Below are 27,540 nucleotides of genomic sequence, written 5' to 3' on the forward strand. Positions count from 1 at the left end.
TTTTGAGGGTTGGGTTGACTCCGATAGCTGAATTTCGTTATACGCAGCTGTGTATGATGACATTAAAGTTTTTTATAATTGAAGGCGCTTCTGGAAAATGCACGGATCGCCACGGGTCCATCATGGACGTGACCTGGATTTGAACCCAGGACACCATAGCTGTGAGGCCGAAACGCTATACACTCGCACCGCCCTTGATCGACATTTCACAAATGTTAATTTAGGATACTCACATTATGCAGAACACATTTTAAACAAACGATACACTGTGCCCGCTTGTACAGATTGGCGAAAAACATTAAACCGCTACTCCAGGTTTGCAGTTCCCGCCGAATGTTCCGTTAATAGACAATCAGATAGACAAGGTGCATCAACTTCGGACACTAAAACATGTAGCTTACGTGTATCGTACGACGTTTCACCAAATAAATGTCACGTTTCATTTACTACTTTCTTGCATAGGAAGCGAAAATGCATCCTTGTCATAATCAGGTTCTCCTGGTGTATCCGGAAGGATGCACGGTGCATATATTTGTAGGGGAGTCATCAAACGTGGATCTGTTGTCGTTAGTTCCCATTAGAATTTTCACGTGATTTTTATATAACAGCTAAATATTACAATATAATCTCGTCGGGCTCAAACTTCCGAAATTAAAGCAGAGTGAGAAACACATTTTCTCGTCATTTTAAACCCCCTCTACCCTACCATTTCGTATTATGAGCTCCTCCATTAAGCGGATGTTTTCAGACAACTAGTTCCGGGTTGTTGTCACGGACGCATAAATGTCGGAAATTAACAAAAATAGACGAGCGTGATCTAATTCTCCTTGAAAATTCAGTATCGATGTTCTTTCCATTCCTTAGCAAATACTTTCATAACAAACAGTAAATTATCTAACGACTGACTTCTTTAAATCCAACAAATATAGTTATGGTTGCTTATGGCAAGGGTTTGCATCTTTTCTGTATAACATGAACGCACACATGCACTTCACTGATTTGTTTTCTCCCTAAAATGATTGATCATGATATTGCTTGTATGTCACAGTTTGGATTCAAAGTTCATCAATAAGGGTTCATAAAGGACGTTTTGAGGTAAGGATTATTCCTCAAATAATATCAGCAGTGTAACAACAAATACAATTAAGAGCTGGTCAGTTGTTATCAAGAATGTTTTGAAAGGTATCACACTAATTATTGGAGTAGCTTGTTTGAAAAAAAAATATTGTATTTTTTAATTTGTACAAAAAGGCGAAGAGATGCAGGTGACTTATTATCTTGTCAGTACAACAAAATTATTTTGCACAATGTAATGCAGATGTGTCAAACTCATGTTTCTCATCCAACATATTGTATTCATGGTTTTGTTTGACGGGCCAATGTGTTTTAACTTGGTTTACACAAAATCAATTGACTAACCGAGAACAAGTGGGTCAGTATATTAATTGACAACCCTCTTGATTATCGATTAATTCTTTAGAGACATTGTTGACCATCATGTTGTCCAAATCTTCATTTTAAGCATCATGATAAAAGCATTCTCTTGTATATTTATTTCTGGTGACCTGGTGGCTGGATAAGTGCGTAGTGTGTCGGCCTCACAGTTATGGGTCCTGGGTTCAAATCCAGTTGGTCCTCCTGTGTGGAGTTTGCATGTTTTCCCCTGGCTTTTGTGGGTTTTCTCTGGGTACTCTGGTTTCGTCCCATATTCAAAAAAGATGTGTGGTAGGCTGTATAACACTCTAAATTGTCCCTAGATATGAGTGTGAGTGTGAATGGTTTTCCATCTCCTCTCTGTGATGGGCTGGCCACCAATTCAGGGTGACCCTGCCTCATGCACAAAGTCAGCTGGGATAGGCTCCAGCTCTCCCTGCGACCCTAGTGAGGATAAAGCGGTTCAAAAAATGAATGAATGAATAAAAATCTAAACTTAAAATTTAAAAAAGGAGAGGTGGGCTGTAACATTTTTTTTCTTTCATGTAATCCTCAATCTTTTTGCAGAAACATAATTTCAATGTTATTTTAGCAAGAAACATTTAGTACCTAGCCCACTTAATTTACTTTTGAAGGTCACACAAAACAATGTGGTTGGCTGGACTTATGCTCGTATGCCCGACTGTTTATCCGAATGTTTGTTGCTGATGTATCCCCAATACAATTGAATAATCATGCTTTTACTTTCTTCGACTGATGGTGGCTCCTTCATTTTCAGGGTAAATGGGGCCAATTCTTTAGTGGTGCAAAACATTTAACTTGTTCTAGGAGTATGTTAAACCAGGGTGAAAAAAAGCAACTCAATACATACAACCCCATGGCTTAGCATGAAATATATCTAACTATTATTGTGTTGATCTCATGTACACCTGTTTAATGTATGATGTTGTATTACATCTGTTTTAGGTACGCCTTTTAAAACAATGTTGACATTGGCTCGACATGCTTTAAGTGGCTTTAAAGTGGCAGCCTGGGGGATGCACTGCTAAATATTTCAGCACAAACTCATTCCTGCAAATGGGCTTGTGCATTAGCCAGGCTGTGTTGCAAGAAAGAGAGATGGGATGATGGTTTTTGTATAACATGTGTGTTTGTTGGTCCATGCTCTAATAGCTGTCGAGTTGATGTGTCAGGCAGGCAAATGTTAGCTTCAGCTGTCCCAGTAGCAGCACTGGGAAACACACTGGGGCACCTTCAACATCTGCTTTGTAAGGAGTTAATGATACCAAGAAGACAGGTGCATGTTTTTAAGTGCTCTACTAATGAGACCCTGTGTTCTGTCGAGACTAACAGGACACTTCATTAGGTACGCATGCATGATAATATGCCCAATACAGGTGCTTTATATATTTTTGAAAAAGTTTCATCTAAAATGTAATGTCTTTTTAATGTATTTCACCTGTGTTAACCAATAAGCTTACCCGCGGCTGTTTGGGCTGATGTTCACAGTTTTTCCCTCAGTTGGTTTGTCTTTATATCCCTGTTTTTTCAGTCTTTGTTAGTCCTTTGTTCTCTGTACCACAGTGTCTAATCTGACTTCTTTTTTGCCCTTTTGCTTTTTCAATTTCTGCATGTTTGAGTTTCATTTGTGACTTTTTGGTTTCTAATAAAGACTGAAATAATATTCCAATTTAATGCTATGCAGTCTATCACACTTCAGTTGATATCTAAATGACTAACCGCGTGGCTATTTTTTGGGGTGAGGAAGTCTTATACCAGTGAGAGGATGGATTTCCTAAGATGAGGGAGGTGATGATCCTCACTCCCACTTTGTTCTTTACTTTACCTTTAGTTCTGGGTCCAATGAATATAGGTTTTACGGTTCCTAATATCCAATTCAGACTATATCATGAATGTACTGGATTTCCTTATCCTTAAGCAATAGTTGCTTGCAGACTTCCTTTTGGGCGCTGGTGCAGACACATTATGATGACAAAGAGAAGAAGAGAAGACAAAACAATAAAAGACAAGCTTAACTGGTGGTGCTGTCATTGTGGGGGAAAATAATGTTTGTCCACTTGGACAGGCCTCCCTTTGTGCTGGCTAAATGAATGTTGAGCTTCCTGTCTTCCTTGTCAGGAAGAGTGGCATCGAGTGTGAGCAGCAGCGAGGAAGCTGTGTGTAGTATGGCGAGCTGTTTGCCGTTTGACAGGGATTATTAAAATCAGAGCATATGACGGCGGACCGAGCGGCAGGCAGAGTGTGAGAGAGCCAAATTGACACAGACACTCTCCATTACCTTCCACTTGACTCTGCTTAATAACAATGTTGATGTGAGAACCAGTGATGCTACACAGGTGGGGGATTGGCTTTTTAGCAGGAACGCTAAGCACCGCAGGGATGAGGGGGTTGTTGTCCTCAACGCTAGCACAGGCATGAGGAGATGGGCTGTTTATTTAAGGGTTCAACTGAAGAGCATCTCATTATTTTGGGTGTTGTTTTTAACTCACTCTAGTGTCAATGGGTGGAAAAAGAAATAATACATTCTAATAAAGGTTCATCTGGTTGAAAAGGATCTTATTTGGGCAGGGATAACCTTCCATTTGTTTCGGATGCAATTGATTTTGGAAGCTCTTAAATGACTCTGGTCTGCCCATGTCTTGTATGATTGGAGATAAGTGTTTTTTGAAAGGCATCCATGATGTACCACACTCCACGGCTCGCCAAGCTACGCAGTTGATTTAATCCTGAGAGCTTTTGCATATGTCTTTGACAACTTTTGCGGTATAACCGAGGCATGCATTACTGATAACATATATATTTTGTTTGTGTCTGTAAAATAGAATGGAATGGCCAAAGGAATTTCCCCAAGACCAAGCCTTTGTTGAGCTGTTGGTCCCTGCAATTTCCAATGAACTGGACTTTGAGCAGCTCATCAAAGACACAGAAGAAAAATTGAAACTCAACGCCAACTGGTCAGTGGTAAATCGTTGGATTACCCGTTATTAGTAAATTTTTGGTCACTTAAATAAAATTAGAATTTGCCCCAAAATGCAATGTCCATGTGGACTCCAGGCTTCTATGGGCAGTTGGCAGGGATACCCTGAATTGTTGTTATTGTACCAATAATACACTATAAGATGACTATTAATGAGAATATTGACAGAATTAACTAATTAAAATGACTAAAAAACGTTTTGTTTGTAATTATAATACTGATAAACATTGTGAATAAAAATGGTTAATTAGTAGTATCATTTTTATTGAAGCTATTTAAAAAAATAAAACGAACAATGCAGTTTCATTAAAAATTCATTTCATTTAACTTATTGGCCGCCAGGCTACCAGACGTACAATTCATATAAGCTTTGTGGTAATGGCCGTCAATGGCCCTATTTAAGGGTCCTTGGCAGTGCAAGATGCCAATCCGGTTTTGACTTTGGCAGTCAATGGTTACAGTCGCACCAATGAGATTCACACCAAGCTTTAAAAAAAAAAAATAATAAAATGTTCTCTTGGCTTTCGTGGGTTTTTTATGGGTATCCCGGTTTCCTACCACATCCCAAAAACATGCAAGGTAGGGTGGTTGAACACTCTAAATTGTCCCTAGGTATGAGTGTGAGCGTAAATTGTTGTCTTTTTGTGCCCTGTGATTGACTGGACACCAGTTCAGGATATTCCCAGCCTGGTGCCCACAGTTTGCTAAAATAGGCTTCAGCACCACAAGTGACCTTTGTGAGAATAAGCGGTATGGAAAATGAATGAATAAAAATACTTTTTTTTTTTAAATAACTAATACTCATTTCATCTCATTTTCTGAACCGCTCTATACTCATTAGGGTTGCGGAGGATGCTGGAGCCTATCCTAGGTAACTCCGGCCCAGAGGCAGGCTACCCCCTGTACAAGGAGACGGACAAGCATGCACACACACACATACCTAGGGGTAATTTAGAGTGTTCAATCAGCCTACCATGCATGTGTTTGGAATGTGGGGGGAAACCGTAATACCCTTAGGAAACCCACACAGGCCCGTGGAGAACATGCAAACTCCACACAGATGGACATGACCTGGATTTGAACCCAGGACCCCAGAGCTGTGAGGCCGACGCGCTAACCTGCCACTTCACTGGCCCGCCCAAGAACTAGTATCATACATATAATTAAATGAACAATGACAGACATCTATCGTTATAAAAAACAAAAATATAATACTAGCAAAACAAACCCATTGTAGCTGGATTGATTTGGACTAATTCAGGAAAATAGGCAATCCAGTGGTTATATTAGATCCCTATAAAAGGTTAATAGCTATAATTTATATTTTTGAATTCACAAATAACTGCGGTTTATGGAGAAGCACTGCCCTTGCCCATTTATCAAAGGCAATTACTTAAGCACTTAAAAAGGGACATCATCTAGATATGCATGTTTTATCTACTCCTTTGTGAATGACCTGAATAATTAGCAAAGATAAACAACTGTCTTTGTTCGTCTGTTAAGCCAGAGATAGTGATTCCAGCGCTAAAGCATTAGATGTACTGTCTTTTTCAAATATGCAAGCGTGTTGTATTGTCTTTTTCTTCTTTGGTGTTGTTCCAGAAGATTCGAAGCAACAAATTGGCATCTTTTGTGGTTAACAATCATGATCATCACGTTCAAGATAAAAAATATATTTATTTCTTTGGCACTGGAATGCAAAACTTTTTAACACGGAAATTGTTATGCCTGACAGAATGACACAATTGTATTGAATTGTTCACAATAAGGACAAGGCTAAACAGCTGTTCATCACATGGAATGTGGAAAATGGTTCCTCTGGTCTATTCTCACTAGTTACTACAATAGATGCATCTGATATTTGAAGTGCATTACTAACACAAAACCAACCAAAGCAAGGTCACAAGTTCAGTTGATTGCTTGGATTTATTTTTTATGTCTATCAATTATTTCCAACCTGTTGAATGCATCTTAAATATCTAACTTTATCTACTACTTTCACTTTTGAAAGTAAACTATAGAAGTAGCCCGGCAGCTGAGTGGTTAGCAGGTTAGCTTCACAGTGGGGGACCTTGTTTCTAATGCGGGTCCGTCCACCTGTGTGGAGTTTGCACGTTCTACCTGGGCCTGGGTGGGTTCTCTCCGGGTACTCTGGTTTCCTCCCACATTCCAAAGACATGCATGTAGACTGATTCGACACTCTAAATTGCCTCTAGGTATGCGTGCAAGTGTGAATGGTTGTTTGTCTCCTTGTGCCCTTCGATTGGCTAGCCAAAGTCAGGTGGGTTAGGATCAAGCCTTTCCCATGACTCTAGTAAGAATAAAGCGGTTCAGAAAATGAGATAAGGCTATACAATTTAGTTATGGAAGTAAATCTCCAAAACTCCAATTTCTTTTTTAGCCTCACGTTCATTCGTTCGTTCTCTCACTCACTCAATCAATCAGCCATTCACCCGCTCACCCGCTATTTTCAGTTTGAATTTTGATGCTGGAAAAAATGTTCTTGAGGATTCAAAATGTGTGGCCCAGATTTATTTACATACTTGGTTCTTCTCTACTTTCTGTTTTGGTGGTTTTACTGACTGCCATTTTAGTTTATACAAGACAAATTAGAAAGGAACAGATGGTTCTTCAGAGATTACAAGTTTGGTTGGCATTATTCACTGGGGAAAAATCACTCCGTCCTTAAGTACATTTAACTCATTGGTGACTATTTAAGGCGATATGCATGCAATTTATTTTAACTGAGAAGGCATGCGCCGAATTATCTGTTGTTGTCAATGACAATGAAACATGACAATTCACTGTATCCCTACTTTGAACACAGGTAACAAAGATTGTGTGCTATTATTTGACAAACCCCTTTTTTGACACTATGTCTGAGGCAATACAGACGTTCCCCTACTTACGAAGGAGATAGGTTCCGAGCGCTTGTTCATAAGTTGAAAGTGTTCATAAGTTGAAATTGTTAAAATTGAAGTTAATTCAGTGCTATAGTTTGTATTATAATTTATGTTTAAGGCCTATATAAGTATATTGAAGGTTTATATATGTGCATTTGCATGTTTAAGGCTTGTATAAGTAACCAGCATTGGTTTGTAATGAAAAAAACATTTAATAAAATGGAGAGAATACATACAGTACTGTATACATACATTAGAGAGATGGAGAGAGATTTACGAGAAACTGGCCGAAAGAATCTTTCTAATGACGATTGCAGTTTTCTTTCTTTTTTGTTCATCATAAATGATGTGGTAGCACGATATGGCATCATTCAATTGATTTGGAACCTTTGTGCAACGTTCAATATTTGGGCCCTGCTGCCTGATTTTTCTGTTTATAAATGGTACTGACGGTCGAACGATTCAAGTTGTATTCCCGTGCAACGCTCACCACTCTCTCACGCACATCAAGCTTCTTTATTCTTGCCACTTTTGTTTCAAATGAAATGGCTTGCCATTCCTTGCAACTCCCTCACTAGAAGCCTTTCGCTTTTCACCAATCATATTTAATAATGTATGCACAAGATATTTAATGATAAAAATGAAAAAAGGTTCTTTGCTTACTGGAGATACGTCACGCACTTCCACACTGCAGAGGAAGGTATATGCTGGGTCAGCTGAGCTCTCACAGCGCCAGGCGTCCGTATTAGCGGCGGAAAGAAGCACTACTCAGAAAAAGGCGCGCAATACAAAATCGAACTTATGAACATTTTTTGACATAAACACAATTTGCAGACATGTTCGTATATACCGTTTGTTCGTAAGTTGAATGTTCGTAAGTAGGAGAGAGTCTGTACTCATAAATTACAGTGGGATGAAAAAATATAATTTTAAACAATTAAGCTTCAACAGGTTACAGAGAATAGAGATCGAAATATTAGTCGATGGTTGCACAAATTGCACAAATTGATTGATTAAAAGAATACACGGGGATACCAAAAGGATAAATCTATATTTCAGGTCTTTTATCGTTTGAGGCGTCATAGGTGTGAGGACAGATGATGAAGGACGGGCTAAATGTAGCAAGTGAACAAAGACTCACTCTGGCACCTTAATGTCTCGATTTTTCTCACCCTCCTTCTCTCTTTCTTTCCTTACCCCTTCTAAATGGGAACATAATAATTGAAGATTCCACATCTTGAAACGAAAACCCTTGGGTAGGTAATTCAAGGCTTATTACTGAAGGCCGGACCATTTTTCTGCTTTCTAAGCATTAAAGGGTTATTTTGTGTTCCTGCAGATGGGTGAGGGATAACCATTATGAGAACAAAGCATCTAGATAATGGAGAATGGGGCTAAAAATAAGGCAATCCTTTGCACGCAATAGGGGTCCACTGGTCAGCATCTTTGTCAGGCTGCTTGCTTTATGTCAGACTCTTTCCTGGATAACATTTTTGCTTCAACTAGGGTGGGCTGAATAACATCCACTGCCACCTAATTGGCTTATCATTAGTTAGGATAAATTACGGAAGTGTAGGGGAGGCATGGATATCTGAAAGAAAGTGAAAACAGAGCTTGGTTGCCCATGTGAAGGCCTCCAACCTGATTACTAGTGACTGTTTCGCTCCAAGTTCTCAAATTTCCCAAATCTGCCCAAGAGCTGCTCCCTAATTGAAGGAGATTAAGATAGGCTGACAACGGGGCTGGTTCAATCCAAGTGAAATGCTGTAATGCATTAGCTTTCATCAGATAGTACTTTGTGTAGCTTTGTGTGGGTGTGGCGGCTAACTAATTTTTAGCAATGGCCATGAAAATTACGGTAAGTTAAAGTGCCCCTTTTTGCTTGCCTTCCACTCTCAAATTGCAAGATTGTGTTGGGAAGTATCATGTGCTTCTCATAGTTAGTGTTTCCCCATTGTGTGCTAGCTAAAGATTTTTTGTCTTCTGGCTGTTGTGTTCAAGATCAGTCTTATCGGTTCTCAGGTGGCCTTGGAGGCTGAGAGGTGAGGGCACTAAGTGGGCTCAGGACAGTCCACTCAGAGATATGGTTTCAATGTGTTCATTCAAGCTTAGTTCCTCCTATTTCCGTTACAGAATGGCATCCTTTGATTAAGGCGATATGTAGCTCTTTTGGCAGTGACTGGATTTGCGCCTAAGTATTTGAAAATGATCTTGGTATGGCCCCATCCACACCCTCCCACTCCTTATAGAGAAGCATTGGAGAGCAGAGCGCGACAGATATCACCACGGCAGCCCACCCACACTAAATTAATTCTGACAAGGAACTTAAGATAGCGTCAAAGCGCTGACTAATCATGGGATTGGGTTTCTGTAAATCAGGGAGCTGTGAAATGTGCCATCATATCTAATAAAAGACCTCCCTCCTCACTGCCTTTCTATTGCATTGGTGTTTAGGGTTAAGGAAGACAGTGGCAGGAGTGGTGAATGTGTTAACTGTCGAACAAGGCCGGTGTGAAAAACAATTATATTGCTCTTAAACAGAGTAAGGGCAAGGAGATGACCACCCTGTTCGTCAAGAGGCCAAAAAGAATCAATTTTCCTTTCCCCCGTGAGATCTTTTGTCAAGTTCAGCTTCTGCCTTGTTGCCATCACGTGTGATTGTCATCCTTACCGGAACAGTTGAATAGTTTTATTTACTGCTGCTACTTTGTTTTGGTCTTATTTTTTTCATACCTTCCTCTTTCTTACATTCCCTTTATGTCCCCTTTCCGAGTGTCTGAGCTTCTACCAAGGGAAGTTGTGGGGATGAGAGCTAATCCGACCAAGTTGATTAGGCTTCAGGTAGCTTTCTCACCAGCGATACAAAGGTCACAACATTGTGGAGAGCTGGATGGACTTCCTGACACAGACTATCCGCATTGAGTAGATAACTTACAGCTTGTCTGTAAAGGAGGGGTAATCGAAATGTTCCAATGCATTGAAGAAATGAGGGTCGAGCAGAAAGTACAGAAAATTGTACAGCTAAGAACTGAACATAGAAATAGAAAAGTCACATGCATTCAATAGATGAAACTAGTTGAATGTTACTCAAGTTTTTATGACCATACATAAAAGCTATTTTTTTAAGTGGCAGCATAGTTAAAGTCTTTGCCTCATAATTCCGAGATTGAAGGTTGAATTCCTGGTGGCTTCCTGTGTGAAGTTTACATGTTCTCCCCATGCTTGTGTGGGGTTTCTCTGAGTGTTCTAGTCTCCTGCCACATCTCCAAAAACAAAAACTGGTTGAACACTAAATTATCCGTAGGTGTGAGTGATACTGGTTGTTTGTCTCATTATGGCCTGTGATTGGCTGACAACCAATGCATTGGATATGTTGTATGTTGGCTGAGAGGTCTCAGGCAAATAAAGAGTATAAACTTGTAACATGTATAAACTCACCACAGTAGAGATGTGGGGGTCGATCTTGCTGTTGGGTTTAGGTTCTTTTAGTGTTTATTTGGATTTTTCCCTGTATGTGAATTGCCTATTGATTTCACCAGTTTTTGCTTACCCTTGCTGTCTTCCCTTATTCGTTGCCTCTTGTGCCACCCACCTGGTTCTGATCGACTGGTCAATGCATCTCTGTCTATTTAAACCAAGGTTCTCCAGACAATTTCGCAAAGGGCCTCAGTGGGTCCTGGTCTTTGTTTCAACCGATCCAGTGTCGAGGGATTAACCAATGAGGGGGGTCTTCTAAAATAAGTAGCACCTGGCTGCTATCAACTGATTACACTTGCAAAAAGTGTCCGCTTGTTCGGTTTGAATGAAAACCTGCACCCTCTGGAGCCCTTTGAGGACCAGTGTGAGACTGCTGATTCAAACCTTTTGTCAGTGTCTGCGTTGAGTTGGATGAATTTGTCTGTATTTGTTATGCCCGCGTCCAAATCTTCATTATGCTCTTTGTGTTTTCCCTAAGCAAATTTGGTATTGCTTTGTTGTTACTTTGATACCTATCCCATATAGTTTTGTATTAAGATTTATTTTTTAGTGAAGTAAACGATGTTATTAAGAGTACACATGTTAATACTACCCCTTCCTATGTTGCCTGATTCCCTGCCTTGGGCCCATTCATCCGCTCTTTCAACCTGCACGTTAAACACTTGCCATGTGATTGATCCCTGTTCAGAATTAGACTGTAGTCATCAACGCTGAGTAATAACATTTAACTCGGTTACATTAATTTAACTTTTTGATGTTCTTACTATGCCATATGTATTATCTTTAACTGGATATAATTTGAAGAAGAAACATTACTTTAATGCCAAATTTATACTGGGAACAGCTGTGCTGCATCTGCAACTTCACTACGAAAATCTCTGAGCAATCAAGCTCTACCGTTTGCCAATGTCTATGGCAATCAGGCAGAGGAAATCACAAGGGCTCTCATGAGTGTGCAAATTCAGGCTCAATCACATAACTCGTGAAACTTCTACACAAACGTGCCGGCGGTCTGTACATCCCATTGTGACTACTTCGTCAGGCACTATTGAATAAACGATGGTTAAGAGCAACCTTTATCTTTTGTTGTTTTACCACGAAATAAAATATATTTACATTTAAGTTTTGTTAATTTATCTTTTAACTTTTTTCAACATGCTCATGAAAAAAGGAAATCAAAATATGATCTGTTCATGAAATTATAAAGTTGTCAAAGATGTCATTGATATCAGAATTTTATTTCAAAAGTAAACGAAAGTTTTACATTTGATTAGTGTTAAATTTTCTTTGTATCGCGGTTATTGTGTCAACCCCATGGGGTCAGACCATCCAGAAGGAGACTTCTGTGTCAAGCCTACGAATACATCCAGAATGTCATAGACCTTTCACAGGAGGTGAAATGTGTCAGTGTTTTGAACGGCAAGCTGTTGTAAGGTCAAATGAAACACAAGTCAGAAAAGTAATTTAGACAATACTAAATTATAAAACTAATGTTTATTAACAAATGGTGCATCCCAAAAAAAGTGGCAGTATTAAAAGTGACAACAAAAGCGTGACCAACAAGTACAACTAAGGATGCAAAGTACAAAATAACACAAAATACAAACTTCCAAATTGTAGGAGACCTCAGAGGATTGTCAGGCAAACACGGCAGCAAGCAAGGGCAAGTCAGGCAATACTATGACAAAACGCTTGTTGTGGCTGGCATTCTTAAATACCTGATCCACCAATTTGCTGCAGGTGTGTTGCACAGCCTCTCCCCGCCTCCTTGTCTTAATCAGCTGCTGAAAATAAATGAGTCACCTTAGGCTGCAGAACATGACAGTCAGATTGAATAGTAAGCTTGAGAATACCGCCGACGTTGAGAACGCAGCCAACCTAGACCTACTCCGCTACATTGCTGATTTCAATCTCTCTTCCAGTTTTAATTTAATTTCACAGGAGGAAATATGTTGAGAAAAAACAACAACCTTTGTTTAAAGAAAATCAGATGGTGTAAGCTTTTACTTATTACTTGAGTATTCTTTTCATTGAATATTTTTAATTCTTGTACTTGAGGACATTTTTTGTCTACTTTTACTTGAATATTACTTTCAAGTACGCTAGTCTGAATTGAGTAATATTTTTAGCTACTCTACCCCACTCTGGTACTCATCCAGTTATGATTGTTTCATGGTGGTAGCTGATTATGTTGTCTTCCAGAAGAGATTGTTGTTGGTCTGACACTAGCCCCTAATATTAGATGTAATGGTCTATTTGCAGTGGAAATTGTTACGTTGCCAGACGTACCTTCATTGTTCTCTTAAGTCTTACTATTGTCTTTATTACTTAAAGTCACTTGGTCTTTTATGTAAGAACCTCAGACTAGCAAGCTAGAAGTCGTCCAGCTGTCTTTAGTATTGTTTTTAAACTCATAACTGAATCATATTTTTTAACATGTACTGCCGATAAAGACAATATTCTACTCTATTCATGAACTTCAAGTTAGTTATAAGTGTGCCACAGATGGGAAGCCATTTTGAACCTGCTGTCTGTTTAAAGCCCTGGTGTAGAGCCCAGAACATCAATAAACAAATATCAGCTTCTGTGCTTAAGTCTTTGGAGAACAATGCATTAGGTAGAGATGTCACCAGTGCATTTTTAAAATATTTATTTTAATCCTGCATGCAAAGTTCTTATTCTATGATAGTTATATCAATAATCCTACATGGCCGAACGCATTATAATCAATACATTAATTTCGAGGAATGTGAGGCCATACATATATAAGGCCAACAGCGTTCACCTGGTGATCGCAAAAGGAAATCCAATGTCCGCTTCGCTCCCCCGCGCCATCTGGCCGTTATATGTTCGGCCAGAGACCTCTAATTCGGGTAAGGCTGCTGGGGGTGTCCGCCTGGTGCTTGCCCTTAATTTCATTCTGCTTCGGCACTGAGGTGAGTGCAGGGTCCCATGTCTCCAGCCTGCGAGTTTCAACATGAATTTTGACATTTTTAAATACATTTTATATAAAATACATTCATAAATTAAAACTGTGTAGTCCTCAAGGATGACATGCAATACCATTGAATCACTCGATGAAAAATCATTGAGATCTTTGAATGAAAACCATTGTAACACTTTTTTTAAATGATTGAATTTTTATCATATTTTAATTTGTAAAATGGCTTGTCTAATGTACAAGTTGTTACATAGACTTTCCAACACTGGTTGGGTGAACTCCCTTTTCCTGCAATGAACCCTGTTAAGGGTATCAAGATCCACTCTTCCACGGCCAGAAGAAAAAATACACTGTTCCTAGTGAATCCGAGATTTGAATTCCCAGCAGACCCTCTACTTTAGTATCCCTGAATAAACCTTCCTAGGGAGGCCGAGGAGTTAGATTTCCCTATAATTGAAACACAACCTCTGGTCCTCATTTTTAAAAAAGGGAACCCCCACCCTGGTCTGCCGATTCAGATCCACTGTCCCCGATGTCCACAGGATTTTGCAGAGGCATGCCAACCAAACCAACCCCACAACATCCATAGATTTTAGCAACTCCAGGCTCATCTCATACACCCCCGGGGTCTTGCCACCAAGGACTTTTTAAACTACCTCAGTCACTTCAACCATAGAGATCCGAAAATCCGCCTCAGTGTCCCCATGCTATGCTTCCTCTTTGGAAAGCATCTTGTCGAGTTGAGGAGGTCTTCAAAGTATCCGGATCACTGATTCACAATATCGAGAGTCGAGGTCAGGAGCGCCCCATCCCACTATCTATCCTCTGTGTTGATGGTGCACTGCTTTCCCGCTATGTCACACAATATGATTCATGTAGATCCATAAATTGAATCATAATAACATGATAACACCAACTTGGTCCAAACTGCTATTTACAAAGAATACACAATCAGACCTGTTTTTAACATGGTTTAGCATGAGGAAGTGGTCATTAAACTGGCAACATTGATTCTCCCGCACAGACGTTTGGACCAGTCTATAACATTTTATTCACATGCAATTTTCCCTCTCGGAAATGAAAGTGTGTCAGCTTGAACACTTATTTAATGTGTTGTCATTGTAAGACATCTGGATGTGTTAATGGCTCAGAATCAGGCAGAAGGCAGTTTATAGACCCACAGTTGGGGTATGAGCGATCTGATTGGGAAATGTGCCTGTTCCTTGTGACTCTCACAGTGACACACACTAAGACACAGGTGGATTAAAAAGATTTATGGTTTTTGTGAATTACATTATCACCTTATACTAGGCTTAATGTATTAGACTTTAAGCGTTAATTAGTCAGCATAAAAACAAACAAAAAATATGCACTAACAAATACGGTGGAAAAAATTGAATTGCGGGATGTTGGTTGAACAATATTTCTGTCCAGAGTCATGAAAATAAAAATCATTATATCTATGGTCTGGTATCGTTTGAAGTTTTATGTATTTAGTGTACTGGTTATTACATGATATGGTGATTAATATGACTAACTTTTATGTATTAAAACTAAATTAATTAAAAAATCTTGAGACACACTAGTGTATTGTGAAAGTAATATAGTATTCCATGTTCTGAACTACTCTTTTTAAGTTATTCATTAATTTTGCATGCCACTTTTCCCTGTAAATTTCACAGGTATGGTGGACGCAATCCCAGTTTACTCTTTGCAGTAGGCATGGTATACGCTGAATTGGTTGCCAGTCAATCGTAATGCACAATGAAGCAAACAACCATTCACATGCATCCTAGTACCTACGGACAAGTTGAAGTGTCTCATCAGCGTACATGCATGTTTTGTTATTTTCTGAAGAAGATAGCGTTTGGTGCGCTGTCAGTTGTGCTGTTTTTACTATAATGGATAGATTTACTGTTTTTGCCCATTCAGTTATGGAATTTATTGGTGTCCCTCAGTATTGAACAGCATCTGCAGGAACTTCAGGACAAAATGGGAGATTCTCGTACAGGAGATCATCCACCAAGCCAAACAGAATTCCAGGAGTGGTTCAATCTCAAAATGGTCAACGATGTGAGCCCTGTTAGTGCAGGACATCAGGAGCTTATGACCTTCTTCAATTCTGTGGTAATTACAGCACTGACATTGAGTGATGAGAATGAGAATCTACTAATGATGAATTTAACTGAAAAAAATCTATATATTGTAAATGAACTTGTTTAATTCTTCTAAAAATATAAATCATGTTTTGCTCTATTCTTAGTGGTTTTAGTATACTGTAGTAAAAATCCACATTTGGAGAGATTTAAGTCTAAACATGAAAGTCATGAAAACAACCTTGGATTCCCTTAATATATTTATCATTTTGTTTCAGTAACTTTACTGTTTTTTATAGCAAAATTACCTGAGATCAACAGACGAAGGAAGAGAGGATGCAACACTGCACTTATTAGTCAACCTCTCTTCCCAAAGTGGTGTTTGCTTCCCTTGTACTCCATCTTTCTCCACCCCTTATTTTCATCAACTCCTTGCTTCTTCCTTTGCCATGATAAATACTATTAAAGATGACTCTTCATTGGAGGTGAGACATATTTAAAGATAAAATACATAATCTACATTTCCATTTATAATAATAATCTTATTAAAATAAATTGTATTAATGTTTTTTCTTTGAATTTTTTATTTTTTATTTTTGGTTAAGATCCAAGTAGCATGGGATGATGTCCGTCTTCAGCTTCGCTGTTATATTTTGGAGCAACTCTCTTCTGGAAGTGGCAGAATGTCTTCCTTGTCCACAACTCAACGAGTCCACTGCCTACAGCAGTTGTGCTTCTTGTACCCTGAGTGTGAAGTACTCACTCATTACCAGGTAAATGTCATTTGAAACATTCATTTAGGAGCCTTCACTCACAAGGTTTTGTGACAATTCATTGAAATTAATCTGCTCTAAAGCAGGGGTGACAAACTCAATTTTGCCACAGGTTACATCAGGGGTGGGCCGACTATTCCACAAGTGACCGTAATGGGAGTAGGTTTTCATTCCAACCCATCAAAAGGACACCTATTAAGCAATAGTGTGTCTTACACGTGCAATCAGTGAATTGCACTCAAGTGCTTCTTGTTTCCTCAGAAATCTCATTGGTTAAGCTGTCTGGGGTGGGTCGGTTGGACCAAATCCTGCTCCCACAGCAGCCTTTGAGAACCTGTTAGCCCACCTCTGGGTTATAGTAATGATTTCCTCCAGCCGTCTATTGTGTCTTCCATTTAAGTTTTCAAATTAATTTATTGTAACATTTATTTGAAATGTTTTTGATAAGGGAAAAGAGGTGTCTGATTGTGTTTACTCTGAAACTTTCTTTTTGGACTACGGAAACTATTTAAATTCATGTTTAGCACATAAAAAAAACATGAAAGTAAGTCATGATTTATTTTCATTGGCCACACAAATTATTGGTTTTATATGATTAATATAAAAGGCTTTTGCAGTGTTGTGAATAACTATATGGAGCATTTTTGTTATTTTTCAAAACCAGGGACTTAGAGGCCAAGCTACACTAGCTCTTCTGCACTCTGCCATGTGCTCCAATACACCTGGCATAAGCAGCTTTGACAGAGTGACTATGGCCTTCCGCTCTGTGATCCCAACTTTCACTCGGACCCTTAGAGAAGACCTCCAAGCCCTTCCCAGAGTATTCGAGCCAAATGTTATCTTGGGCTTCCTAAATGCATCCTATCTCCGCCCCATGGCTACTGAATTGTCCTCACTGATGGACAAAGAATGTGAAACAGCCCTGAGAGACAACACTTTAATCAGCAGCAGGATGAAAAAGTATACTTCCAAATCCCGAGCAACAGTCGGTAAGTGTTGTTTTATTTTCCCCTTAATACTTTTTTAACACTTTTTCTGTTTCCATTATTTGCTTGCTGTTTTGGAGTTGATTTTACCATCATTGTTTACCTTTGAAGTTTTTTTATCCTCTGTCGTGTCTTTCCGTCACGTTCCAGCTGTCGCGTGTGAGGGCCTGAGCCAGGATCCTTCAAACTGATTGTCAGTAACTATTCCCATTGTAATTACTTTCCTCCTTCCAATTTTAGTCAGTGTCCTCTGTTCGCTTAGAACAGGAATAGTGCAAGCTTTAAGGTCAAAGCTTCTTCGACTTAGACATCTTCTAAACACTTGAAATACCTACCTAAATCATTGGCTGGCATTGAGTGCCCATGGCCAATTTCAGCCAGCCAGGAAATATTGCGGCTCCCTCCTTGATATTTGAGTTTCCCTATGTGTGGCCTTTTAAAAAAAAAAAAAAAAAAAAAAAAAAAAGAAAGAAATAATAAAAAAAAAAAATATATATATATATATATATATATATATATATATATATATATATATATATATATATATATATATATATATATATATATATATATATATATATATATATATATATATATATATATATATATATATATATATATATATATATATATATATATATATATATATATATATATATATATATATATATATATATATATATATATATATATATATATATATATATATATATATATATATATATATATATATATATATATATATATATATATATATATAATGTGTATGTGCATGCATACATACGTACGTACGTACATGCATGCATGCATGCACGCACGCACGCACGCACACATACATACATAAAACATACACACATGCATACACACATGCATACACACGCATACACACATGCATACACACGCATACACACATGCATACACACATGCATACACACACACACACATAAACATACAGTCACACCTCTACTTACAAAAGTAATTGGTATATAAACATATCCAAAGTCAAACTGCCATTACGCTAACAAGTTAACTTTATTTTTTCGCAACTTGATTCAGTCGTATACAAATTACTAATCAACATCAGAGTGCTCTTCAGAGTGATGTTACGGCCTTAAAAGATGGAAAACGCGAGAACAACTAAGTGCTGCATTTCTTATTTGAGCAGATTTTTGGTTGGTGGAAAATTCAAAATGTCAGCATGATGGCATTGACACCCACGTCATTGCCTGGGACTATAGAAAAGTGTACTTTTGATACTTAATTCCCTGCATATTCCTTTTGTTTGTTTCATATTGACTTATTTAGGACTTGCTGACGGTAAGGCTATGCCACAAAACAAAATCCAAAGCATGTGAGGCATTGTTTACTTTTTCAAAAATTGTGCACATGTCAGTTTCCCTGTGGAACAGTGGGAAAAGCATCTTTACATCTGCCATTCTTGGATAAACACGCCGGCAGGCTTGCCTTGCCTTTTCCTTCTGTCTATTCCTCTTGCTTTGGTTTTTCGCCTTCCTCTCCGCTTAAACGTGAGATGAGTGGAGCCAGCCAAGATAATTGGCCATGCATCAGTCGGCCTGTTTGATCACGTAACGTAGTGGAGCCTACACACCTACGTGCCGCTCAACGAACCGTCAAATGTAGCACCGGAGGCAGAACACGGCTCCAAAGGGAACAGGGGACCTGTGTTGTGCTGTTTTGTTTGTGCTCATATCAGGTGTTTGTGCATACGTCTGTGTGTAGAACCATCAGTTGCAATGCCGTTTTAAGGGATACGGCTGGGATTACGTTTTGTCTAATCACCCACCCCCTTCTTTTCTTTCCCCCCAAAAATATGGAGAACCCCCATGTTCACCATCTAAATGCTCGTTGCTCTTATTGAGAGACTTCGAACAGCAATGCCTAATCTGCTTTCACACTTTACTATACTGTATCCCTCGCCCATAATTGTCAAGAAAATTATGGCTATGGTAACACAAAATGATTCTTTTTTCATAAGCATCCACTGACTCTTAACATCTCAACATCCTCCCCTACTGTGTTATTGTCGATTCCTGCAGTGGAGCCCGGCGGTAGGTATATTTTGATAAGAGCCATGCCCGGGAGAATGTGGGCTCCCGAGGGAGCAGCGTTATGTGTAGCATCAGCCACTGTCAAACCACTGAACCATTTAACAACATTGAATGCTAAGATCTGCCTTCACTTTTTAACCCTTCTGCTTCAAAAGCAGGCACTGACACTGTAGCTCGGCAGATGTGAAGGGCCCTCTCAACTGTCTTTTGCTTCATAATTCCACTTATTTTTTTATCACTTGCACTTTCTTTCCATCGTTTCTGTCTTTGTCCAGCTTGTAGTTTTCTACTATATGATAGCTATAGAGAGGCAGCTGATTCCCCTTCACAGGCTTGGTCAGTCTTTCACGTTTGCTCGTACATATCCCTGTCTCTGTGTGCCCCTTTTGCTGTAGAAAAATCAAATGTATCCATATTCTTTTTTTGTTTTGTTTTAATTGTTATGAATACCTCCGGCAGCCCTTTGACGCGAATCGTTAGCGTGTCGGTCTCTCAGCTCTGGAGTCCTGGGTTCAAGTCTAGGTTACGTCCATCTTTGTGGAGTTTGCATGTTCTCTCTGGGCCTGCGTGAGTTTCTCCGGGTACTCTGGTTTCCTCCCACATTCCAAAAACATGCATGGTAGGCTGATTGGACACTCTAATTTGCCCCCAGGTGTGAGTGTGAGTGTGCATGGTTGTCCGTCTCATTGTGTCCTGCGATGGGCTGGCCACTGATCAGGGTGTCCCCCACCTCTGGCCCGGAGTTAGCTGGGATAGGCTCCAACACCCCCACGACCCTTATGAAGATAAATTAGATGAGATTAAATGATATAATTCATCTCCATATGTAGGTAAAAGGTAAAGAAGGAGCATGTATTAGGTTGTTTTTTTATATTTATGTTCAAGATAACTCAAAAGAATAAGTCTATTATGATAAAATTAGCAGGATATGTTTGCATTATGAAACGTAAGAGCTGATTAAATTTGGGGCTTATGCCATCAATAGGATCAATAAAGAGATTACTATTATCAAACTGGCAAGATATGTTTGTAATATTAAATGAGGGAGCTGAAGAAATTTAAGGGTTTTGAGGTGAAAAGGGGTCTGTGTGTGGGCCGTACAATAATGTATGAAAGAACGTGACTACATTGTTTAACACTTGTGAGAACACTTTCAGATAGAGAATCATTTACTGTCTCTAGATGAATAAATAAATTTACATTTGACATTTCAGTATGCATGCGTGCATGGTTCTATGAACATCAAAAACTTTTCGTGCAACCTCCCTGCATGCACACATCTCATTTATTCCCCAACAATATAGACCACATGGGTGATGGCGAACTTCTCAAATTCTGTTCAAACCCCTTTTTGATGGAGCTGATTTGAATTCCACTTTTACTAATTTCCCCAGCTGGCAATGTAGGAAGCTCTCCGTAGATAAAAAAAGGAAAAACATGAATTGAGTTTGAACATGTACGACAAGCACATTAACCCCCAGCATATATTCTTCCCTTATCCTGCATCACTCTTTAAACTGTTTTTTAGAAAAACCGAAGCATCCTATTCAGTGGGGAAAGAGGTTGCATAGTGACGAGAGGAAGCTCGACTGAGTCGCTGCCTGGCGCGGAGTTGCATGTGGGGATTGAAGCTACTTGGGAATGGCATTTGTTAATATTTAATAAGACCAGCTCCTCACCATATCATATCTTTGCCTGGGTTTATACACTGTCAGCCAGGGAAGTGCAACTGCATGTGGCCGTGTAATTACAGGCGGGAAGAGAAGGGTTGGCCCTGAGCAATTTTTATGTACTATACCTGAGTGTCTGTGGTTGGTTGAGTTTACAGATGTTAGTCTATTCCAGCTGGTTTGTCAAGAGCGCGCCGAACATGGTGGTAGAGTATCTGTCAGACTTTTCGCAAGACTGGCATTTTAAATCTTCTTCTTCATCTTCTTCCGCTTACCTGAGGTCAAGTCACGGGGCAGCCGCTTCATCAGAGAAGGCTAGACTTCTCCCTCCCCAGCCACTTCATCCAGCTCTTCCAGGAGGATCCCAATGTTCCTGTACCAGGGAGGAATCCAGTAAGCATCCTAATCAGATGCCTTAGCTAACTCATCTGTCTCCTCTTGATGCAGAGGAATTGTGGGTCTACTCCGTGCCCCTTCTGGATGACCGAGCTTCTCACTTTATCTCTAAGGGAGAGTCTGCTAATTCTGCGGAGGAAATATATTTCAACCGCTTATATCCGGGATATTGTTCTTTCAGGACCCACAGCATGCAACTATAGATGAGGTTAGGAACGCAGATGGACCGGTAAATAGAGAACTTCACCTTTCGGCTCAGCTCCTTTTTCGCTACAATGGACCAATGTCAAGTCCGCATCACTGGAGACAATTTATGTAACTCGTCATGAGAGGTCTTCTGAGTCATTCTTTGTCTGGTCCCTCACCTCAGATCACTTTGCCATGGGTGGCATGACCAGGGGCACAAGGCTCTTGACAACATCGCTCCAAGAATCATTTAGGCACGCAAACCCCACCACAATGATCAGGTGATAATTCATCGGGTGCATTTTAAATCCCATTGACTTTTAACTAAAAAAGGAAAATATCTTTGACAGATTTCAACCGTTCCAACTGCTTGCCCCCCACACATACACACATATCTCGTGAAATGACACAGAATTGTCCCAAAATCAGCAGGAAGTGACACAGAAAAGCCCCCATAAATATGCCGCCCACTTTAACTGGGTTGGAATTCTATCGCTGTTACGGGTTGTATTTTTCCAGTATCCTTCAGTGAAGGAGGGGTAGCTTTCTGTAGAGCCGCAAGGAAGGACCACCTTGGCTCGGGTTGCATTGTTCACATGTTTGGCTCAGCCTCCGTATTTGGAAATCACAGCAGGGCACCTCTATAATAAGGCCTTTTGAGGAAGGAGTGGGCCAAAACTGACCAAGATAGCCCTGGCTGTCACACGACCTTGCAGGTCATTCCACTGTGCCTTATGGCCTCCTTCACACAAGTGCACTTTTACTTGTGCAAACATAAGATAAAATAGAGGTGTAAAAAGACAATGATGGGTAATGCAGTCAATAAGTGGTATAATTATACATCAACAATACCTCGGTTGAATAATCAATTGGTTATTGCAAATCTCGTTTCGTTATCCGAAGAGGCAATATCGTATATCATCAGGAAATTGGTGATTTGCTCCTCTTATACATATCAACCAAAGGAACAAAATGGAAAAAGCAAATCCCCTTCTAAAATCCATCTAATTTAAAGGATTGCCATGTTTCTGACCTCTATGACTTTGACCCTTTGCCTTCTCATCATATTGCCTACCCTAAAAATGTGTATTTTAGTTAACACGCTAATTGTTATTGCAAAATTCCTTTCCTTACCCTTTGACCTCACTACCCCAAAATGTAATCACTCCTATTTCATATTATAAACATATCCTGCCGTTGTATAATAATCCCTCTAATGCAGTGTTTCCCAATGAGGCAAAAGCCCTTGAAGTAAAGAGAATTGTGGCACATGTTGCAATGTTGGAAAATATCTTATACGACAAATCAATATTGTATCGTTTTATCATGAAATTGATGATTTAGAGCCGTGATAGCCAGTTTTGCACCAAAGTGAGAAATATATAAAACAGTACAATAAGTACCAAAGAATTCATAAAACATGTAATATACTTTGGGCTTTTATTGTGTATGATGGAATAAAATTCACTGGCCTTTTGAGATGTTTCTACCTCATTGAATAAAATGTGGGTAAGAATTCAGCAGAAACCACCTGTAAAGTGCACGCATCATACGGCCATTTGCCCAGCACACTAGGTATATAATAGCTTGTGGGCACCGCGCTGCGGTACGGGTCAGACCTAAGTCCCAGCGGTCCGATTTACACATCCAACAGGCAGAAAGTGAGAAAGAGTGAAAATGGGAAAGCAATGGTGAGACACCACATTGGAGAGAAATTAAATCACTGGCTAAATTATTGCATGATTGCCCATTCCCCAAAGACTCGGGTATCATTTGGTAGAAAGTGTCTCATAATTGGTTTTCGGTCATGTCAGACACATGCAATTCCCCTACTAATGGCTGTGTTCGGAAGAACTGGGCCTCCTGGGTCAGGGAAGGACGAGAAATAGCCAGACGGCAAAGAAGCATGGTACTGCCTAGAATAAATGAGAGCATGTGAGAGAAAAAAAGGGACACAGGGAAGGGGAGGTATGCCAGGATGGAAAGTGTTTTGTGAGCTAAGAGGAAATGAAGTGGCAATAAGTGCAGCCAAAGGGGAAATGCTCTTCATCGTGAGTTTAATACATCAGTCTGGGGATTTGGCAGCCCGCCACACAGCAATTGTTTACCTTTTTGCTCACTGGTTGCATCTGCTCTGTTTTGTAAACGGCATTAAACTATTCGCCCGTAAACACCGGAATCAATAACAACTGCTAAGGGAATTCCCTTTTTCCCGCCTTTCTCCCTCCCTCACGTTCTCTGTTTCAATCTCCCCACTAGCTTCCCCACTCATTCCCTTCTGTCTGTACTCCCTGCCAGTCAAGAGCAGTATGTGTGTGTGTGTTTGCATCATAGACAATGTGCGTGTGTACTGCCGAGCTACTTGTGGGACCCACAAGAGATTCAGATGGAGATGACTGATAGCTTGCCAAAAATACCTGCTCTATTTGTTTGTTTCTTCCACTTCTGTTCCATTGTTGTCAATGTTAAGGGCATCCATTTAACTCATTGCAGGCCATTGATGGTTCTGAAGCTCCAATCTATTTTGACTGGGAGACATTGGCACCACATGATTGCTCCCAGCCCTCCAAGTCAAAATGAATTGAATGTCTAGTTTCGTCAATGTCACTGAGCATTCATTGTCATTCCTCCCAGTTGAACCTTTTATTTTGGCCAAGCGACTACATCTTCTGAGGAAGTAAATAGATACTACCATAAAAAAAAAAACTAACAGCGATTCCACATCTGGACATCAAATTGTTGGTCATATTGGCCACAGCAGTCATCCATTTGTATACAAGTGTGGTTCGCACATTGCCACCCTCTTGAAGTAATTGGCTTAGTAATTTTTCACAAAATAGATTGTTCGTAAACCTCGAATTATATATACTACATTCATTATTTTCTGTACCACTCATTCTCACAAAGGGTTGTGATGAGGGGTTGGGGTCGATAGCCTATCACAGTTAGCCGGGATGGATTTCAACGCCCTGCGACCATGACAAGGGTAAAAGGTGTTGAAAATGATTGGATAATTGTAATTGAGACCTCATCTATGTGAACATCACATTTTGGATAATCTCAGCCGCATGTCCTGTTTGTGATCAGCAGATCTAGAGTTAAGTTTAATTTATTTGTTTATTTCTTTTTATTATTTACCACACAATCCTATAAAGAGTTAAAAGCTACAAACAGAGACAGGGCACACAGGAATTCAGCCATACACATACTGAACCATTACATGCCAGGCTCTATGCTATGGTGATATATAGTATAATATGCGGGAAAATTGATTTTTGTCTGGGAGAACATCATCACGATGTATGGATGATCTCTCTTATTTAAACATCTTTTTAGCCTTCTTCCAGCAACACTCGTACATTGATTCATACCACACTGACCTTTGGCTGAACCCTTCTGCCTGCACGTGCCCCGAGTCTTTCTGCTCAATGGGATACACGAGGCACAACCCTATACGACACACCTGGGTGCTTTTAAGCGCACCCTTTCCATCAAGCTGCTACGAGAGCTTCCATTTGCCCTCACGGTTGTGACAAAGGTATAATGAGGTTTAGATGGCAGTGTACTAGACAGCTATGGCTATAGGGCTATTTGGCTAGGAAGACAACAATAAATACTGATATCGCATAGATAGCTTGAGGAGATGTAAGGGAAAAAAATCCTGTTAAACATCAAGGTCATGACCAAGTAGAGTATTTGGCACACCAGTGCCAACTCAAGGCCCGGGGGCCTGATCCGGACCGTTTCCGTTTTTTTGTGTGGCCTTCAAAAGTAAATTGTGCGTCAACGGTTGTTTCTCGCTAAAATACTATTTACATTAAATTTGTGGACTACAATGAAAATAAAGCTTTCAATTAGATATATTATCATCTGACAATTGATGAGTTGCCTATTCATTCAATAATAGTAATAGCCCTTTAAAATAAATCAAACTTATTATGTGACCTGCAAAGAAGATGTGTTTTACATCCCTAATTTAATAAATAGAATGCTGAGAAGATAATGATTCTGGCTAAATGAAGTAGTGCATAAAGGAATCTAGGCTCTGATTAGTGGTCAATTTCGGGAAGTAATTTCAGAGAATTCGGTCACTCTGTCTGCCAATGTCCCTGCCTCATCCATTTTGGATTGTTTACACAAATTTGATGCTTGGTATCTTTGTAAATAGATATGATTGGTCTTGCGTGCATGAATGTGTGAGTTGGTGAGGCAAAGGCAAGCCTGTGGGTGTCACCCAGGTCAACCGTGTGCACATGCAGCATGTGTGCACGGTCCCACCGGACCCCATTACTGAAGTGTTGCCGAGAAGCAGACTCATGTGGTCTAATTTCACATAGACACCAATGTGGCCACACACCAAATAATCATTCCCTACTCACATGAGATTTCATACATGCCTGCACACACACATGAACATAAATAGATGTGTGGACTTCCAATTGCAAACACAAGCAAATTTGAGGTCAGGGTATATTCCGGTGTGGCCGTGGTCTGGTTCTAGTTTGGCATTTATATGCCGAGATTGGCATGTCCTCTCTAAATTAAGTTATTCAAAATGACCAGTTTTACATGTGTACACAGTGTCCTCACAAATACAGCAAACTCTCACAAACATAATCTCATAATCACAGACATCGCGAGTGGGCAAACCTCAAATGTGATTAAGAAATGAACCTCTGGGGAGGGCGTGTTGTCATATTGTCAGCTTTTGTTTAACAATATATCAAAATTACATTAGGATCCAGGGGCAATGATGCTACAATTATTGCCCCCGCCTTTCTCAATCATCAGCATGCTTTTAGATTCAAAGCTAATTCTGAGCTCATCCAGTCCCAGATGCCATTGCAATGGCGCTCATTTAGGCGAACACAAAGTATTTGTGCATGTGTCTGCAAGTATGGCAAGCCATTTCCGTGCCACCCATTCTACTGCTTAATGCGGAACATCCCCGGGGTGATGTGTTTGGCAGCCTCCAAAATGGGAAATCCATATTTGCCAAAGGGGTCACTGTCGGGTTAGGAAGAAAAAAGTTTTGCACCAAGAGAGATGGATGCGCATGTATGACTTGTAGGGGGTGCCAAATTTTGCATATTCTTACTGTCTCTTTGTTTATGCGGTGCATTGGGAAAACATGAATGGGTCGATATTTATAAGAGGTGTCGTGCTAGGCAAGACTGCGGGTTGTGGGTGCTTTCTGATGTGCGCATGTCAGAAACCTACTTTCATGAAATTGTTTATTCTGCACTGAACTGTAAACTTTAGAGACGCTCTCACCTTCTCTGTATCTGTGTCAGTTAAATCTCTGCAAACAATTGGTTGTCTCCACAGCACCGATGGAGGCTTCTGCGAAAAGCCGAAGCTTCAGTTTGACCTCCCACCAGTTGAAGGCCTTAACCCAGCTCGCCTGCACCCTGTTGGAATATGAGCAAAATGTTAAAGAGATGGTCACCAACATGACCTTCATTAATTGCATGGAAGACACTCCTTGCGTGAAAGGTAGAATCAGTGTAATGTCTATCTCTTAATGTCTATGTCTAGCTCTTTTCATGTGATCATGAAATTCCTTTTCCGGCCTCTGTAACCTTTGACCTCATTACCGCTAAATATATTC

At 39.8% G+C, this 27,540-nt stretch overlaps 2 protein-coding genes across 8 annotated transcripts in view; one reads left to right on the top strand and one right to left on the bottom strand.

The window, feature by feature from the left end:
• The window catches only part of LOC144195012 (SMC5-SMC6 complex localization factor protein 1-like), a 25,810-nt gene extending 25,069 nt beyond the window's left edge, over positions 1-741 (bottom strand). For 3 of the 6 annotated variants that reach the window (XM_077714337.1, XM_077714334.1, XM_077714331.1), the window contains exon 1: positions 402-690. Coding sequence is in view for 1 of the 6 variants with exons in the window: in XM_077714336.1 (XP_077570462.1) it covers positions 707-731 (25 nt within the window). In the remaining 5 variants the exon portion in view is untranslated. The other 3 variants (XM_077714336.1, XM_077714335.1, XM_077714332.1) reach the window with 3 other exon arrangements.
• A 29-nt stretch (positions 742-770) lies between these two features.
• The window catches only part of kiaa0825 (KIAA0825 ortholog), a 116,180-nt gene continuing 89,410 nt past the window's right edge, over positions 771-27,540 (top strand). For both annotated transcript variants that reach the window (XM_077714338.1, XM_077714339.1), the window contains exons 1-7: positions 771-1,095; positions 4,278-4,409; positions 15,712-15,880; positions 16,149-16,334; positions 16,455-16,622; positions 17,287-17,611; positions 27,258-27,425. In XM_077714338.1, coding sequence (XP_077570464.1) covers positions 4,279-4,409; positions 15,712-15,880; positions 16,149-16,334; positions 16,455-16,622; positions 17,287-17,611; positions 27,258-27,425 — 1,147 coding nt within the window. In that variant the 5' untranslated portion in view covers positions 771-1,095; position 4,278. The remainder of the gene's footprint in view (positions 1,096-4,277; positions 4,410-15,711; positions 15,881-16,148; positions 16,335-16,454; positions 16,623-17,286; positions 17,612-27,257; positions 27,426-27,540) is intronic.

This window comes from Stigmatopora nigra, chromosome 4 (genome assembly GCF_051989575.1).
Source record: "Stigmatopora nigra isolate UIUO_SnigA chromosome 4, RoL_Snig_1.1, whole genome shotgun sequence".
Taxonomy (NCBI): domain Eukaryota; kingdom Metazoa; phylum Chordata; class Actinopteri; order Syngnathiformes; family Syngnathidae; genus Stigmatopora; species Stigmatopora nigra.